The following is a 15,564-nucleotide window of genomic DNA, read 5'->3' on the forward strand; positions in this document are numbered from 1 at the left end:
TCTAACTAGACGTATAAGCAGTATGTACATGATCTAATAACGTTAATAAAGCGAATTGAGAATTAAGAGAGAATTGACTCTTCCTCTGTGTACTAAGCCAAAACCGTTAACCAATGACTTCTGGTCAACACCACGAACATTTACGCTGGTTCTGGCAGATTGCACGGATAGAAACCAGCGCAATCTAGCGGAAACTCTACCCCCTATCTGGTCTTTAACATTTTTACATTCTTAAAAAGTTAAAAAAAGTTTCTTTGAATTGCTTTCCATTCCACCTTACTATTCAATCCTTACCCCTTTCAATACTCATTTTATTTATCCTCAACTAACTTCAGTATAATTCTCAGTGCTTGCTATTCCATTTACTTGCAGATTTTAAACAATTCTGGTTAATCTTTAGCTTGATTTACATTTCCTTATTCAATGAATGTAGTCTTGGTCTTTCTATTTTTCATTGCAATAAACTTCTGTCCACATCCCTCGAAATAGCCTTTAAAAATATCTTTTTTCTTCTCCTGTCCTTTTTAGTTCCACTTCCAACTTTCCACACCCAACCTTCCTTTCCCTGGCCCTTTCATTCTGCCCTTGTCATCCTTTTGATTGTTTCCTGACTCCAAGGCTGGGAAGTTCCTTGGAGCTGCTCCCACTCCGCCAGCATTATTTCACCAGAAATGCAGTGAAAACACCATTTTTGCATGTAAACAGAGTTTCCATCGCACTTCCAGCAAAGTAATGTCAATGGAGTGGAAGCAGCTCCAAGGAATTTCCCAGTCTAAATCTCTCACCTCCATAACATATTCTTAGGTCTTGCAGCAATGAAACAAGCTCCCTGCCAAGTGATCTTCTGAGTCTTCATGCTCAGTGTAAAAAAATTAACCTTACATAAGGTTGTTCATATCATATCTTTCTCCTGTTACTATCCAGGTGAGAAGGTTCCCGGTTACTGCTTCTGTGACTATGAATTCTTATGATATGATCTAATACTGTCTTGTTCACTGGCTCCAGCTAGGTCTCCAGGTCTATCAAATTTGGGGGAATCCTCAGTAAGGCACCAGCTGATTCTGGTATATCCTCCTGTGCAAAGTTATTTGTGATACCCCAAAAGCAGACAAGGGAAATTTAAATTTTTCATACCTATCTGTAAGTGGAGTAATAACCAATCGAGGAGTGTTGCCTAGATATTCATAAGAATATCTGAACTGCGCATCACAAATGTTAGCAAAACAGTGCTGCTTCTCTTCATCCCAGCGATGTCTTAGCTGAGACTGCCAAGTAAATGCCTGGATATTCTCCACCTGCAAAAAAAATAAAAATTCATCAGCATTATTGCAGTTTTCTTCATGCATTCACTGATTGGTGAATAATTTTAGCTAGTGTAAAGGTCTCATCTTATTATGTGTTGATATGCAGCTCACTACCCCTATTTTTATGGAACAGTTCTGGATTATTTTTTGGAAGCTATCATTGTACATTATTCAAGTATAATGTTATCAAGCTGTGCTTAAAGCAGTTATAATCCTCATTCTTACCCAGGAAAAGGATGCTGTGGTCTTGCTTTTCTGTAAACAACAAATAAACACAAACATAACAAAGAAAGAAGTACAATGGTACCTACCTTAGTTGTAATCATTTTGCTTACAACATCTCGAGCATGCACCTCCACTGTACAAATAGTCATGATCTTCTGCCTTTCTTCTACTGTCAAGTTGCCAATCAGTAATGTGATAAGTGAATTCAGTTGACTGACCTTTCAAAAAAATAACAATTTAAAACAAGGATCTCTTTTAAGTAACATAGAGGCACGTTGGTGAGTAAATAGATGAGCAAGTCTGGTAGAAATTATAATGCACTTTTCATCCATTATTGCTGCTTTCTAAGTCTAACTCCCACCATAAAATGGATGAAAGGAAATACTGAAAAAAAGAAAACAAATTGTTTGTTAATGATCATTAAAACTGTTGAAGGTCTATTATGAGAAAATTGTATAGAATTCCAAATAGGGATGGGAGAGTAAACAAAAAGTGAGTCCTGAACTCACATTAAGAATCAGTTTAGTTATATGGTCAATTTAGCTAGGTGTCAGCCATGGCTCAGTGGGTAGCACTCTTGCCTCTAAGTCAGAAGGTTGTGGGTTCAAATCCCTATTAAGGCTGATACTCCAGTATTGTTTTTCAGATGAAATGCTAAACCAAAGCCCTAGCTGACCTATCAGGTGGATATAAAAGAGCCCATGGCAATATTGGAGTGTTCTCTCTGGTGTCCTAGCCAACATTTACCCCTTAACCAACATCACTAAAAAAGAGATTATCTGGTCATTGCTGTTGTAGGACCTTTTCTGTGTGGAAAATGGCTGCCACATTACAACAGTGACTACAATTCTTCATTGGCTATAAAGTGCTTTGGGATGTCATGAAATGCACTATATCAATTCAAGTCTTTCTTTCTTTATGGTGGAAAAAAAAAATCAAAAATCCTGAAGCATGACAATGTGTAATATTTTCACCTGAAGTTAGACATGTCATATATTGTTTCAGTAAATTTGCTGCATTATAGCAACAGGCAGACTGCTGTCATGCGGTTTGCAGCGGAACCATTGGAACCAGGATCATGGGAGATGGTTGGTTCCTCATGCTGCACAGAAGGGTAATGGGACACTGATGACATGGAGCTGCTGCTGGCTGCCTGGTCGGGCCTCCCATGCTCATACTGGCATGATGCTCTGAGGTGGATGGCTGGAGGACTGGCATGTCCTGTTGTTCTGAGGAATGGCAGTATCATGCAGCTGCGACTGCAGGGTAACTTGGTCCTTATCAATCTCTTCACCATCATCTTCCTTCCTCCTGTGCCACCTATTGCATGGCGGATCTGTAGGAAGGAAAGGTAGGAGGCAAGAATGGGTGAACATCATTCCCTCGGGATTAAGTCGACAGAGAAGGGTTGGAGGGTTATGGCTATGTGCTGCTTCACAGGGATGCCAGAATGCTCAGTCAATAAACTAGCACTGGCATGATGCTGCCATCCTCACCATCTCCCATGGCAAGAGCCCCATGCATGCCCACAAGCTGCCTGGCCTCGTCCTCGTAGGGGGTCATGGGCTTGAAGTTGGGGATGTCACCTCCAGTGGCCTGCCTTTGACAGATATTGTGCGCCAACTTCTGCAAAGAGATAAGTAAATGAGGGTAGTTAAGGACTGTACCAGGTGGCATAGTAAAGGTGCTGTGTGCTCAGGGAACCGTGTAGACATAGTGCAGGATAAAGAGGTAGAACTGCCCTTAACCAGAGTGCAGAGTGAAGGGTTAGTTGTGCGAGTGTTGACTTAAGAGGGTGAAGAGTGTGGTGGTGCCCAGGGTGAGCAAGGAGGAAAGTGAGAGTGTGGTGACATACTACCCTTTCCTGCTCTCATTTTCATTTCTTGATCAGTCCTGGGTGTGAGGAATTTGGGAGTCAATGCCTGTGCCAGCTCCCTGCAGGCACTACGATTGATATTGGTGTCAGGCTTAGTGAAAGAAAGACCCAGGTGTGTCACTCCATCGGCTGGTGAATGGTATAATTTTCCAGCTCAACTACAGTATAAAAAAATTTGGTGACCCCTGTCGCTTAGGCTGCAGCGACTGCTGAAGAATCCAGAGCAGAGCAAGCCTGCTTCGGTCATTGTCGACTACTTCAGTACAGGGGTCCTGAAAGGCATCAGGCCTCTCATTTATATATGCAAGGGGCCTAACACCTATTTCACATGGGCATCACAGGTGCCTGGGTAGCCACCTGTGCCAATATGCAGGTGCCTGTGGCCCCGGCGCTGATCAGAGGCAGGAGGTAGCTGCCCAAAATTAGCCTTCATTACACCAGTTTTACACAGGTAAAATGTGCGCAACATGTTCCTCAAGCAGGGGTTTACAATCCACTTGTCAGTTTCATGCATCTGCTATTACTTGCAGGTCTTTGACCTAAGTACTCATTTTTTGTTTGGATTTTGTGCCTGAATTTAAAGTGAATTTAAAATGAAGTTCATGGCTGGGAATCAAGGCAATGATTTTGTCTTGAGGCTCATGCTGTGCACAGCTGTCTCATTGCTATATCTCCAATAACAGCTATAGGGAATGAAGATAAGGTTGGGGGTTTGAAATGACTGAGCTAGAAAAAGATCTGCTATGAAGCAGGAGAGAAGATTCCATTGTTTCCCAGCAGTAGGCAGGCATACAATGGGCTTTGTTATCACTAAGTCCTGTCAGTGCCCTAAAGCAGAAGGAGCCAAGGGAGACCAAATGTTGCTGGCCATTTTGCAACACTTTCCCTGAAGAGTGGCTGATACTTCCTCGTTAAGTGAAGGGAGAAAATGACTGATGCCCTACAATGCTTCAGCAAATGTTGGTCCCCACTGACAAAGATCAATACCCAACTTTGTAGTCAATCTCCCAGCTGAAGACCTGCCAACAATGTCAACAGTTTATCAATAATACTCAAAAAAGGGAAGTACTCTTAAGATTTAGCAAACCTGCTTTTTCAGGTAGTCTTTCATGGCATTTTCATAACCTTCTTCCAGTTTTCCAAATGTACTGCTAACTTCTCCATTCCAAACAATCTGTGTACCAGTCAGAGCTACCTAAAATAAAGTTTGCAACAAAATGAACATTAGATACATGTATAAGCATGTACATAAGTGATAATCCATGTTTAATTAAGTCATGAGGGAGTTAATGAGGACGATTTTAACCCTCGCTGCTGGGTAAGAATGGGGCGTTTGAGGGGTACAAATTAAGCAGGTGTACTTACTGGCCTCAGTTTACACCCGTTGCCATTTTAACAGCGTGCACTTTCCAGGTGGCTGAAGTTCTCACTACAGGCTGGAGCCTCATGAATGGCATTTAAATTGGGGTCCTTTGATGCAATTAGGACCCCGATGCAATCTTAACCGAAAAATAAATCTGAAATCCCTCCCATCAGCGCACCCACTAGGTAAAACCTTGTGGGATTGGTCCCACAGTCTCTACCTCCCCTCCCCCGCGATCTCCTCCCAGACTCATGATCTCTCCCTCTTGCCACGATATCTTCCCCGACCCGTGATCTCTCCCTCCCTACCTCCTCTCTACTCCCAGCTGTGGCCTACCAGCGCAGGCTTTCCCGCCCAACAGCCAGCCAGCCAGCCTCTAGGAAACGGAGAAAAAAATTTAAATGAGGTCCCCCCATTAAATTCAGCAGGACCTCCGCATTACCCACATTTCCTGGATTTCCTTCCTCTACGACCGCCTGCTCCCTCCCCATAAATATTGGGACTCATGTCTTAGTACCAAGAATGATCATTGTTATTCAGAAATAAGAGCATAGGGCAGGCTTTCCTTTTATTGCGCCTGGGTGCAAAGGATCACCTGAGCTCAGCGCATAGAGGAAAATCGAGCAAGGAGGATCATACATATATGAAGCAGCTCACCCAATATTCTGTCCATTCAATTTAATGGATGGAAAACTGGACAGGTTCTGTTATGGGCACGTGATTCTCCCTGCCTGATGTGCTTTGACCATGCAATCCTTTACACCCAAGCTCAGTAAGAGGAAAATAAGAACTTTATTATTTGAAGAACATAAGAAATAGGAGCAGGAGTAGGCCACCGGCCCCTCGAGCCTGCACCGCCATTCAACAAGATCATGCTGATCTTCTACCTCAACTCCATTTTCCTGCACCATCCCCGTATCCCTTGATGCCTTTAATATCTAGAAATCTGTCGATCTCTGTTTTGAATGTACTCAATGACTGAGCCTCCACAGCCCTCTGGGGCAGAGAATTCCAAAGATTCACCACACTCTGAGTGAAGAAGTTTCTCCTCATCTCAGTCCTAAATGGCCTTCCCTTTATTCTGAGACTGTGACCCCTGGTTCTAGATTCCCCATCCTCCTTGCATTTACTCTGTCAAGCCCTGTAAGAATTTTGTATGTTTCAATGAGATCACCTCTCATTCTTCTAAACTCTAGAGAATACAGGCCTAGTCTACTCAATCTCTCCTCATACGATAATCCCGCCATTCCATGAATCAGTCTGGTGAACCTTCGTTGCACTACCTCTATGGCAAGTATATCCTTTATTAGGTAAGGAGACCAAAATTGTACACAATATTCCAGGTGTGGTCTCACCAAGGCCTATATAATTGCAGTAAGACATCTTTACTCCTGTACACAAATCCTCTTGTAATAGTTGTAAACAATTTTACAACACCAAGTTATAGTCCAGCAATTTTATTTTAAATTCACAAGCTTTCGGAGGCTACCTCCTTCCTCAGGTGAACGATGTGGAAATGAAATCCTCGAAATGAAGTCGCATTTATAATTCACAGAACAATGCTTGGTGATAACAGACAGTTTTTTCAACTGCCTGTTGCCAAGGCAATCAGACAGTTTTTTCAACTGCCTTGGCAACAGGCAGTTGAAAAAACTGTCTGTTATCACCAAGCATTATTCTGTGAATTATAAATGCGACTTTATTTCGAGGATTTCATTTCCACATCGTTCACCTGAGGAAGGAGGTAGCCTCCGAAAGCTTGTGAATTTAAAATAAAATTGCTGGACTATAACTTGGTGTTGTAAAATTGTTTACAATTGTCAACCCCAGTCCATCACCGGCATCTCCACATCTTGTAATAATGGCCAACATATCATTTGCCTTCCTAATTGCTTGCTGCACCTGCATGTTAGCTTTCAGTGACTCACGTAGAAGGACACCCAGGTCCCTTTGAACATCAACATTTCCCAATCTCTTACCATTTAAAAAATATTCTGCATTTCTGTTTTTCCTACCAAAGTGGATAACTTCACATTTTTCCACATTATATTCCATCTGCCGTGTTCTTGCCCACTCATTTAGCCTGTCTATATCCCCTTGAAGCCTCTTTGCATCCTCCTCACAACTCACATTCCCACCTAGTTTTGTGTCATCAGCAAACTTGGAAATATTACATTTGGTCCCGTCATCCAAATCATTGATATAGATTGTGAATAGCTGGGGCCCAAGCGCCGATCCCTGCGGTACCCCACTAGTCACAGTGTGCCAACCTGAAAAAGACCCATTTATTCCTACTCTCTGTTTTCTGTCTGTTAACCAATTCTCGATCCATGCCAGTATATTACCCCCAATTCCACATACTCTAACTTTGTTCACCAACCTCCTGTGCGGGACCTTATGGAAAGCCTTCTGAAAATCCAAATGCACCACATCCACTGGTTCCCCCTTATCTATTCTATTAGTTACATCCTCAAAGAACTCCAATAGGTTTGTCAAACATGATTTCCCTTTCATAAATCCACACTGACTCTGCCAAATCCTGTTATTATTTTCTAAGTGTCCTGTTATCACATCCTTTATAATAGATTCTAGCATTTTCCCTACTACTGATGTCAGGCTAACAGGTCTGTAGTTCCCTGTTTTCTCTCTCCCTCCTTTCTTAAATAGTGGGGTTACATTTGCTACCCTCCAATTTGCAGGAATCGTTCCAGAATCTATTGAATTTTGCAAGATGACAACCAATGCATCCACTATCTCTATAGCCACCTCTTTCAAAACCCTGGGATGTAGATCATCAGGTTCTTGGGATTTGTCGACTTTCAGGCCCATTAATTTCTCAGTACTATTTTTTTTACTAATACTAATTTTGAACTCATTCAACTCATTCAAACTCATTCTCGCCAGACCCTTGGTTCTCTAATACTTCTGGGAGGTTATTTGTGTCTTCTTCCGTGAAGACAGTCACAAAGGGATGATTTTAAACCCCAAGAACAGGTGGGTTGGGGGCAGGTGAGAGTTGAAAATAGTTGTTGTTTTGGGTCACGACCGCAACCCGGCTTTATTTCCGGGTTTAACGACGGCGTGTAAAAGTACAGGCTTCCCATTGGGAATGCAAAGTCTGAAAATTTTGGGGTTGCGTCTCATCAGAAAGATGGCACCTTCGACAGTGCATTCATAGGCACATAGGAACATAGGAACAGGAGTAGGCCATTCAGCCCCTCGTGCCTGCTCTGCCATTTGATAAGATCATGGCTGATCTGTGATCTAACTCCATATACCCGCATTTGGCCCATATCCCTTAATACCTTTGGTTGCCAAAAAGCTTTCTATCTCAGATTTAAATTGAGCTAGTATCAATTGCCGTTTGCGGAAGAGAGTTCCAAACTTCTACAACCCCTTGTGTGCAGAAATGTTTTCTAATCTCGCTCCTGAAAGGGGTTTAAAATTACCCCCAAAGCATTTGTTTAATTTCTCTGCTATTTCCTTATTCCCCATTATAAATTTTCCTGTCTCTGTCTGTAAGGGACCCACATTTGCCTTTGCCAATCTTTTCCCTTTTACATACCTATAAATGCTTTCTATAGGTATATAAAATCTGCCCCTCTGTGTTTGTACTGAAGCATTATTGGATGCTCTGGAGTGGGGCTTGAACCCATGATTTTCTGACTCAGAGGCAAGAGTGCTACCACAAAGTGCAGCGTAGGTTTATTAGAATGATACCTGTTCATGACACTTCAATGATCTATGTACCTGAACCCCTAAGTCCCTTTGGACATCCACTGTTTTTAACTTTTTACCATTTAGACAGTACCCTGTTCTATCCTTTTTTGATCCAAAGTGGATGACCTCACATTTGTCTACATTGAATTCCATTTGCCAGTAATGAAGAAAATAATAGCACTAAAGAGTGACAAATCCCCAGGACCAGATGGTTTCCATCCCAGGGTTTTAAAGGAAGTAGGTGAGCACATTGCAGATGCCCTAACTATAATCTTTCGAAGTTCTCTAGATTCAGGAACTGTCCCTCTAGATTGGAAAATTGCACATGTCACTCCGCTTTTTAAGAAAGGAGAGGGAAACCGGGGAATTATAGACCAGTTAGCCTAACATCTGTTGTGGGGAAAATGCTGGAGTCTATAATTAAGGATAGGGTGACTGAACACCTTGAGAATTTTCAGTTAATCAGAGAGAGCCAGCATGGATTTGTGAAAGGTAGGTTGTGAAAGGTAGGTAAGCAAATTGAACTTGTTTTCTTTGAAAAAGAGGAAACTTTAAGGTGACCTAATTCAAATTTTCAAAACTATGAATAGAATCGACAAAATTGATCCAGGTGATTGTTCACTCTCGAGAAGGATTCAAATACTAAGGGGCACAAGTCTTAAATTAAGAATTTAAGACTAAGTAGGAAACCTTTTTATTCACTTCCAGAATATGTTATCAGGAAAAGCAATTGAAGTAATTAGTATAAAATGGGTTCCCAAGACAATTAGACATGTTTCTGGAGAGAAAAGGTATTTTAATAATCATATATGTATTTACATAGTACATTATTATCATGTCAAAACATCACAAACTGCTTCACATAACACATTACTTTGCATGTGGATCGAATGATATCGTGAAAAGGATGATAGATGGGGCTAATATAATACAAGCCTCAATCTGAAATACATTTCTACAGTTCCGACATCCGTTTTTCAAAAAATAAGGTATAAGTGGTGAGTCCATAAATATTCATTGAACTGGTTTACCACATAAACTATGCATGAATATTGCCTGCAATCCATATTTTAATAACATTTTCAATCAATTTTGGCGTTTAAAAATATATACTTTTGCTCAGATTTGTGAATCCACACAGAGGAGTGGTACATAATGATATCTTGTGATTTGCTCAGATGTGCCTAATTGTTGTGATGTGCAGTTGGTTCCAGGTGATACTTTCATAGTATAATCACAAGTATAATTCTTTTAGCTAGCAACCTTTACAATTGCTATTAGATTCCCAGCCAAATTTTTTTTTTTTTATTCGTTCACAGGATGTGGGCGTCGCTGGCGAGGCCAGCATCTATTGCCCATCCCTAATTGCCCTCGAGAAGGTGGTGGTGAACCGCCTTCTTGAACCGCTGCAGTCCGTGTGGTGACGGTTCTCCCACAGTGCTGTTAGGAAGGGAGTTCCAGGATTTTGACCCAGCGACGATGAAGGAACGGCGATATATTTCCAAGTCGGGATGGTGTGTGACTTGGAGGGGAACGTGCAGGTGGTGTTGTTCCCATGTGCCTGCTGCTCTTGTCCTTCTAGGTGGTAGAGGTCACGGGTTTGGGAGGTGCTGTCGAAGAAGCCTTGGCGAGTTGCTGCAGTGCATCCTGTGGATGGTACACACTGCAGCCACAGTGCGCTGGTGGTGAAGGGAGTGAATGTTTAGGGTGATGGATGGGGTGCCAATCAAGCGGGCTGCTTTATCTTGGATGGTGTCGAGCTTCTTGAGTGTTGTTGGAGCTGCACTCATCCAGGCAAGTGGAGAGTATTCCATCACACTCCTGACTTGTGCCTTGTAGATGGTGGAAAGGCTTTGGGGAGTCAGGAGGTGAGTCACTCGCCGCAGAACACCCAGCCTCTGACCTGCTCTCGTAGCCACAGTATTTATATGGCTGGTCCAGTTCAGTTTCTGGTCAATGGTGACCCCCAGGATGTTGATGGTGGGGGATTCGGCGATGGTAATGCCGTTGAATGTCAAGGGGAGGTGGTTAGACTTTCTCTTGTTGGAGATGGTCATTGCCTGGCACTTATCTGGCGCGAATGTTACTTGCCACTTATCAGCCCAAGCCTGGATGTTGTCCAGGTCTTGCTGCATGCGGGCTCGGACTGCTTCATTATCTGAGGGGTTGCGAATGGAACTGAACACTGTGCAGTCATCAGCGAACATCCCCATTTCTGACCTTATGATGGAGGGAAGGTCATTGATGAAGCAGCTGAAGATGGTTGGGCCGAGGACACTGCCCTGAGGAACTCCTGCAGCAATGCCCTGGGGCTGAGATGATTGGCCTCCAACAACCACTACCATCTTCCTTTGTGCTAGGTATGACTCCAGCCACTGGAGAGTTTTCCCCCTGATTCCCATTGACTTCAATTTTACTAGGGCTCCTTGGTGCCACACTCGGTCAAATGCTGCCTTGATGTCAAGGGCAGTCACTCTCACCTCACCTCTGGAATTCAGCTCTTTTGTCCATGTTTGGACCAAGGCTGTAATGAGGTCTGGAGCCGAGTGGTCCTGGCGGAACCCAAACTGAGCATCGGTGAGCAGGTTATTGGTGAGTAAGTGCCGCTTGATAGCACTGTCGACGACACCTTCCATCACTTTGCTGATGATTGAGAGTAGACTGATGGGGCGGTAATTGGCCGGATTGGATTTGTCCTGCTTTTTGTGGACAGGACATACCTGGGCAATTTTCCACATTGTCGGGTGGATGCCAGTGTTGTAGCTGTACTGGAACAGCTTGGCTAGAGGCGCAGCTAGTTCTGGAGCACAAGTCTTCAGCACTACAGCTGGGATGTTGTCGGGGCCCATAGCCTTTGCTGTATCCAGTGCACTCAGCCGTTTCTTGATATCACGTGGAGTGAATCGAATTGGCCGAAGACTGGCTTCCGTGATGGTGGGGATATCGGGAGGAGGCTGAGATGGATCATCCACTCGGCACTTCTGGCTGAAGATGGTTGCAAACGCTTCAGCCTTGTCTTTTGCACTCACGTGCTGGACACCGCCATCATTGAGTATGGGGATGTTTGCAGAGCCTCCTCCTCCCGTTAGTTGTTTAATTGTCCACCACCATTCACGACTGGATGTGGCAGGGCTGCAGAGCTTTGATCTGATCCGTTGGTTGTGGAATCGCTTAGCTCTGTCTATAGCATGTTGCTTCCGCTGTTTAGCATGCATGTAGTCCTGAGTTGTAGCTTCACCAGGTTGGTACCTCATTTTTAGGTACGCCTGGTGCTGCTCCTGGCATGCTCTTCTGCACTCCTCATTGAACCAGGGTTGATCCCCTGGCTTGTTGGTAATGGTAGAGTGAGGAATATGCTGGGCCATGAGGTTACAGATTGTGGTGGAATACAATTCTGCTGCTGCTGATGGCCCACAGCGCCTCATGGATGCCCAATTTTGAGCTGCTAGATCCGTTCTGAATCTATCCCATTTAGCACGGTGGTAGTGCCACACAACACGTTGGATGGTGTCCTCAGTGCGAAGACGGGATTTCATCTCCACGAGGACTGTGCGGTGGTCACTCCTACCGATACTGTCATGGACAGATGCATTTGCGACAGGGAGATTGGTGAGGACAAGGTCAAGTAAGTTTTTCCCTCGTGTTGGTTCGCTCACCACCTGCCGCAGGCCCAGTCTGGCAGCTATGTCCTTCAGGACTCGGCCAGCTTGGTCAGTAGTGGTGCTACCGAGCCACTCTTGGTGATGGACATTGAAGTCCCCCACCCAGAGTACATTTTGTGCCCTTGCTACCCTCAGTGCTTCCTCCAAGTGGTGCTCAACATGGAGGAGGACTGATTCATCAGCTGAGGGAGGACGGTAGGTGGTAATCAGCAGGAGGTTTCCTTGCCCATGTCTGACCTGATGCCATGAGATTTCATGGGGTCCAGAGTCAATGTTGAGGACTCCCAGGGCCACTCCCTCCTGACTGTATATCACTGTACCGCCACCTCTGGTGGGTCTGTCCTGCCGGTGGGACAGGACATACCCAGGGATGGTGATGGAAGAGTCTGGGACGTTGGCTGAAAGATATGATTCTGTGAGTATGGCTATGTCAGGCTGCTGCTTGACTAGTCTGTGGGACAGCTCTCCCAATTTTGGCACAAGTCCCCAGATGTTAGTAAGGAGGACCTTGCAGGGTCGACTGGGCTTGATGTTTTGCCGTTGTCGTGTCCGGTGCCTAGTGGTCCGATGCCGGGTGGTCCGTCCGGTTTTATTCTTATTATGACTTTTCGTAGCGAGATTTTACAACTGAGTGGCTTGCTCGGCCATTTCAGAGGGCAATTAAGAATCAACCACATTGCTGTGGGTCTGGAGTCACATCTAGGCCAGACCGGGTAAGGACGGCAGGTTTCCTTCCCTAAAGGACATTAGTGAACCAGATGGGTTTTTACGACAATCCGGTAGTTTCATGGCCATCATCACTGATACTAGTATTTTAATTCCAGATTTTTATTTAATTAATTTAATTTAATTAATGAATTGAATTTAAATTCGCCAGCTGCCGTGGCGGGATTTGAACTCATGACTCTGGATTTTAGTCCAGGCCTCTGGATTCAACCCATGGAATTTGTGATACATTTTCTCTTAACAGTACCTGTGCAGGGTATTCAAATATCCATTGCTCTCTAGGCTTTTCTTCATAAGCCATTACAGCTTCAGCGATTTCATGACGCAAAGTGGCACACATTCTGTCTAACAACCGATTTAACCAAACTTCAACCTAGGAACAATGTATGCAATAAAAACAAGTTGAACACAAATAATATTAGGGACAAATATATAAGAAGTAAAGAAAGAATTTGCATTTATACAGAGCCTTTCACAAACAAGGTCTTCACAGCCAATGAAGTTCATCTGAGGTGTAGTCAGTGTTGTACTGCAGGGAAATTCAGCAGCCAATTTGTACTTAGTAAGATTCTGTAAACAGCAATGAGATATTGACCAAGTAATCTGTTTTTTTAATGTTGGTTGAGAGATAAATGTTGGTCAGGCCCCTACCCTTCTTTGAATAGTGCCATGGAATTTTACATTTCACCTGAGAGGGCAGATGGGGACACGGTTTAACGTCTCATCAGAAAGATGGCACCTTTGACAGTGCATTCATAGGCACATAGGAACATAGGAACAGGAGTAGGCCATTCAGCCCCTCGTGCCTGCTCCACCATTTGATAAGATCATGGCTGATCTGTGATCTAACTCCATATACCCGCATTTGGCCCATATCCCTTAATACCTTTGGTTGCCAAAAAGCTATCTATCTCAGATTTAAATTGAGCTAGTATCAATTGCCGTTTGCGGAAGAGAGTTCCAAACCTCTACAACCCCTTGTGTGTAGAAATGTTTTCTAATCTCGCTCCTGAAAGGTCCGGCTCTAATTTTTAGACTGTGCCCCCTACTCCTAAAATCCCCAACCAGCGGAAATAGTTTCTCTCTATCCACCCTATCTGTTCCCCTTATTATCTTATAAACTTCGATCAGATCACCCCTTAACCTTCGAAACTCCAGAGAATACAACCCCAATTTGTGTAATCTCTCATCGTAACTTAACCCTTGAAGTCTGGGTATCATTCTAGTAAACCTACGCTGCACTCCCTCCAAGGCCAATATGTCCTTCCGAAGGTGCGGTGCCCAGAACTGCTCACAGTACTCCAGGTGCGGTCTAACCAGGGTTTTGTATAGCTGCAGCATAACTTCTGCCCCCTTGTACTCTAGTCCTCTAGATATAAAGGCCAACATTCCATTTGCCTTCTTGATTATTTTCTGCACCTGTTCATGACACTTCAATGATCTATGTACCTGAACCCCAAAGTCCCTTTGGACATCCACTGTTTTTAACTTTTTACCATTTAGACAGTACCCTGTTCTATCCTTTTTTGATCCAAAGTGGATGACCTCACATTTGTCTACATTGAATTCCATTTGCCACAATTTTGCCCATTCACCTAATCAATCAATATTGCTTTGTAATTTTATGTTTTCATCTACACTGCTTACAATGCCACCAATCTTTGTGTCATCGGCAAACTTAGATATGAGACTTTCTATGCCTTCATCTAAGTCGTTAATAAATATTGTGAATAATTGAGGCCCCAAGACAGATCCCTGCGGGACTCCACTAGTCACATCCTGCCAATATGAGTACTTACCCATTATCCCTATTCTCTGTCGCCTTTCGCTCAGCCAACTTCCTAACCAAGTCCGTACTTTTCCCCTCGATTCCATGGGCTTCTATCTTAACTAACAGTCTCTTATGTGGGACCTTATCAAATGCCTTCTGGAAGTCCATATAAATAACATCCATTGACATTCCCCGACCACTACTTTAGTCACCTCTTCAAAAAATTCAATCAGGTTTGTCAGGCACGACCTACCTTTCACAAATCCATGCTGGCTCTCTCTGATTAACTGAAAATTCTCGAGGTGTTCAGTCACCCTATCCTTAATTATAGACTCCAGCATTTTCCCCACAACAGATGTTAGGCTAACTGGTCTATAATTCCCCGGTTTCCCTCTCCTTTCTTAAAAAGCGGAGTGACATGTGCAATTTTCCAATCTAGAGGGACAGTTCCTGAATCTAGAGAACTTCGAAAGATTATAGTTAGGGCATCTGCAATGTGCTCACCTACTTCCTTTAAAACCCTGGGATGGAAACCATCTGGTCCTGGGGATTTGTCACTCTTTAGTGCTATTATTTTCTTCATTACTGTTGCTTTACTTATGTTAATTTTATCGAGTCTCTGTCCCCGATGCTATCCTCTTTTTCGACTGTAAATACTGACGCAAAGTAATTGTTCAACATGTCCGCCATTTCCCCATTATCAATGACAATATCCCCACTTTCAGTTTTTAAGGGGCCAACACTGCTCCTGACCACCCTCTTTTTCCTGATATAACTATAAAAGTTCTTCGTATTGGTTTTGATATCCCTTGCGAGTTTCTTTTCATACTCTCTTTTTGTAGCCCTTACTATCTGTTTTGTGACCCTTTGTTGATCTTTGTATCTTTCCCATTCGCCAGGATCACTGCCATTTTTTG

The 15,564-nt window shown here is 43.5% G+C and overlaps 1 protein-coding gene across 1 annotated transcript in view; it reads right to left on the minus strand.

Annotated features, from left to right (window-relative positions):
• The window catches only part of LOC137341448 (dynein axonemal heavy chain 17-like), a 574,489-nt gene that overhangs the window by 280,822 nt on the left and 278,103 nt on the right, over window positions 1-15,564 (minus strand). Inside the window, exons 31-34 of the mRNA XM_068004561.1 lie at window positions 13,124-13,249; window positions 4,493-4,600; window positions 1,616-1,747; window positions 1,135-1,295 (exon numbers count right to left, since the gene is read on the minus strand). Coding sequence (XP_067860662.1) covers window positions 1,135-1,295; window positions 1,616-1,747; window positions 4,493-4,600; window positions 13,124-13,249 — 527 coding nt within the window. The remainder of the gene's footprint in view (window positions 1-1,134; window positions 1,296-1,615; window positions 1,748-4,492; window positions 4,601-13,123; window positions 13,250-15,564) is intronic.

Source organism: Heptranchias perlo, chromosome 23 (genome assembly GCF_035084215.1).
Source record: "Heptranchias perlo isolate sHepPer1 chromosome 23, sHepPer1.hap1, whole genome shotgun sequence".
NCBI classification, from domain to species: Eukaryota; Metazoa; Chordata; class Chondrichthyes; order Hexanchiformes; family Hexanchidae; genus Heptranchias; species Heptranchias perlo.